At 31.5% G+C, this 2,290-nt stretch overlaps 1 protein-coding gene across 1 annotated transcript; it reads left to right on the forward strand.

The window, feature by feature from the left end:
• Positions 1-205: 205 nt before the first annotated feature.
• On the forward strand, positions 206-1,640 carry LOC127135230 (ethylene-responsive transcription factor WIN1). Its single transcript, XM_051062005.1, has 2 exons — positions 206-637; positions 732-1,640. Exons 1-2 carry the CDS (start codon positions 558-560, stop codon positions 1,324-1,326), a joined length of 675 nt encoding a protein of 224 aa, XP_050917962.1. The 5' UTR covers positions 206-557; the 3' UTR covers positions 1,327-1,640.
• The last annotated feature ends 650 nt before the right edge of the window (positions 1,641-2,290 follow it).

Below are 2,290 nucleotides of genomic sequence, written 5' to 3' on the forward strand. Positions count from 1 at the left end.
ACATTATTAAAACGTTATTAATAGAAATAAAAGCCGCTCACATTAAAACTCCACTTTATAATAAAGTTAGTCTAATAAAAAAACCTGTGACTAACTTAACTCAACTCATAGGTTAATCATTCATCACAATTTATACACCACATGCAACTTAAATACCTTCATCAACCCCTTTGAATTATGCTATCCCCATTAAAATAAAGCTAGGCTAACAACCGAGTGACTATTCTTTTCTAGTGACTCCACCTAATAATGGCAATGTACTAATAGAAGAATTGCAGTGAACTCATGTCAATTAACATGCATGCGGAATACAAGAGAGAAAGTAAAAAAAAAGTACTATTTCCAACAACTGCGCAACAAAAGTTAAGCACACACATTTATTTTATAGGTACTTGTTTAGGTGAAAACGTTTAATAGTTTGTTGTGTTTACCTTTTAGTTCGCCGACAGTGTACACAGCTCACTAACTCACTTTCTTCGCTTTCTTCTTCCATCTATCTATACATCCCTTTGTATCTATAATCTTTTTGCAGTCTGTTGTTTCTGTACTTTACCATCATGGTTCAGTCAAAAAAGTTCAGAGGTGTCAGACAGCGTCATTGGGGTTCTTGGGTTTCTGAAATTCGTCATCCACTTTTGTAAGTTTCTTATTCTTTCCATCTTTCCGTGTTAAACATCGATACTGATATTTGTAAGTAGGTTTAATTTATTTATTTTTATGATTTGAAATAGAAAGAGAAGGGTGTGGCTAGGAACATTTGAAACAGCTGAGGAAGCAGCAAGAGCTTACGATCAAGCAGCAATTTTAATGAGTGGTCGAAATGCGAAAACAAATTTCCCTATAACACAAACTCCGGAAGGTGATCCGAAGAACAGTGTAACTACTGATAAGGACAAGCATTTGAAATCTTCGAAGGATCTAGAAGAAATCTTACGCGCCAAGCTTCGAAAATGTGGGAAGTTACCATCTCCTTCCATGACTTGTTTGAGGTTAGACACAGAAAACTCTCACATTGGTGTGTGGCAAAAACGTGCTGGGAAATGTTCTGATTCGAATTGGGTTATGACTGTTCAACTTGGAAAAAATAAGAGTGTGATTGAAAATAATGGTAGCGCTAGTACTAGTACTAGTAATAGTAGTAGTGTCGTGCCTTCGTCTTCATCGATGGTGGCGACCGGAGAGCAAATCGTGCGTGGAGAGATTGATGAAGAAGATAGAATTGCACTTCAAATGATAGAAGAACTTCTGAATGATAAGAATTGCCCTAGCTCATCAACTAACAATGCTAAACAAGGGGATGATATTCATAACAGCTTTTTTATTTAAAGGTAATATTTAGATTGGTGGTATTGAAAGGAATAAAATAGGCTTGTTAGTTTATAAAATATTGATGATACATCATTTCATATCATATATCATTGCCATTCAATTCTATTATATTCTATACCACCAATTCAAATATACATATTTTCTTTCATTTGTATTATATATGGTATTCACGTGTTAATTAATTATATCTTTTGACAATGTAATTATTTGGGAGAAAATAAGTTAATTATATATATTTGAAGACTACGTATGTAACGAGTGGGGTTTCTATAAATTTCCACCATATGATATAAGGACATTGTATTTATTGAGTTTATTTCATCTCCATAAGATTGTAATTGTAACTGTAGATTCATGCCTGTACAATGGATTAACTTGGACTAAGATACGAGTGTTGGAATTAATTTATAACTAATTATTAAAATGCATGTTTAATATACAAAGATTATAATGATAATTATATTATAACGATGATGATACTTTTAGTGAGGAACTAAATTAAATATATAAACATACATATAAACTTGATTCATATTGATTTATTAAAAATATTTAGATCTATGACTAAAAGTCTCTTTGCGATTGTGGTCCATAAATGAGACAGATTCTTCATCAACTGAGTCGTTTTATTCAAGAAGCATTCGATTGTTATTTTAGTTTAAAAGTAGTTAATCATTAGTAATTTGTTAATTAAAAGTTAGTAATTTGATTCTTAAGATAGTAAGAGTTTGCTAAATGACTTCTTATGCAAGTCATGTAGTTGGCTCAAGTTTGTTAAAGTCTTTCATGTATATAACTATATCTAGATCATTTAATAAACTTCATTTCATTCTCTTTTACTTTGATTCTTTTCAACTTGCAAAGAGCGGTTTGATTCTTTTCAACTTGCAAAGGGCGGTAGCTTAAGTTAAGGTAACACATTTTTTATTTATAATATAAATAGAAAATTGTTCCAACAAAT

The sequence above is a fragment of the Lathyrus oleraceus genome, chromosome 4, assembly GCF_024323335.1.
Source record: "Lathyrus oleraceus cultivar Zhongwan6 chromosome 4, CAAS_Psat_ZW6_1.0, whole genome shotgun sequence".
Classification (NCBI taxonomy): domain Eukaryota; kingdom Viridiplantae; phylum Streptophyta; class Magnoliopsida; order Fabales; family Fabaceae; genus Lathyrus; species Lathyrus oleraceus.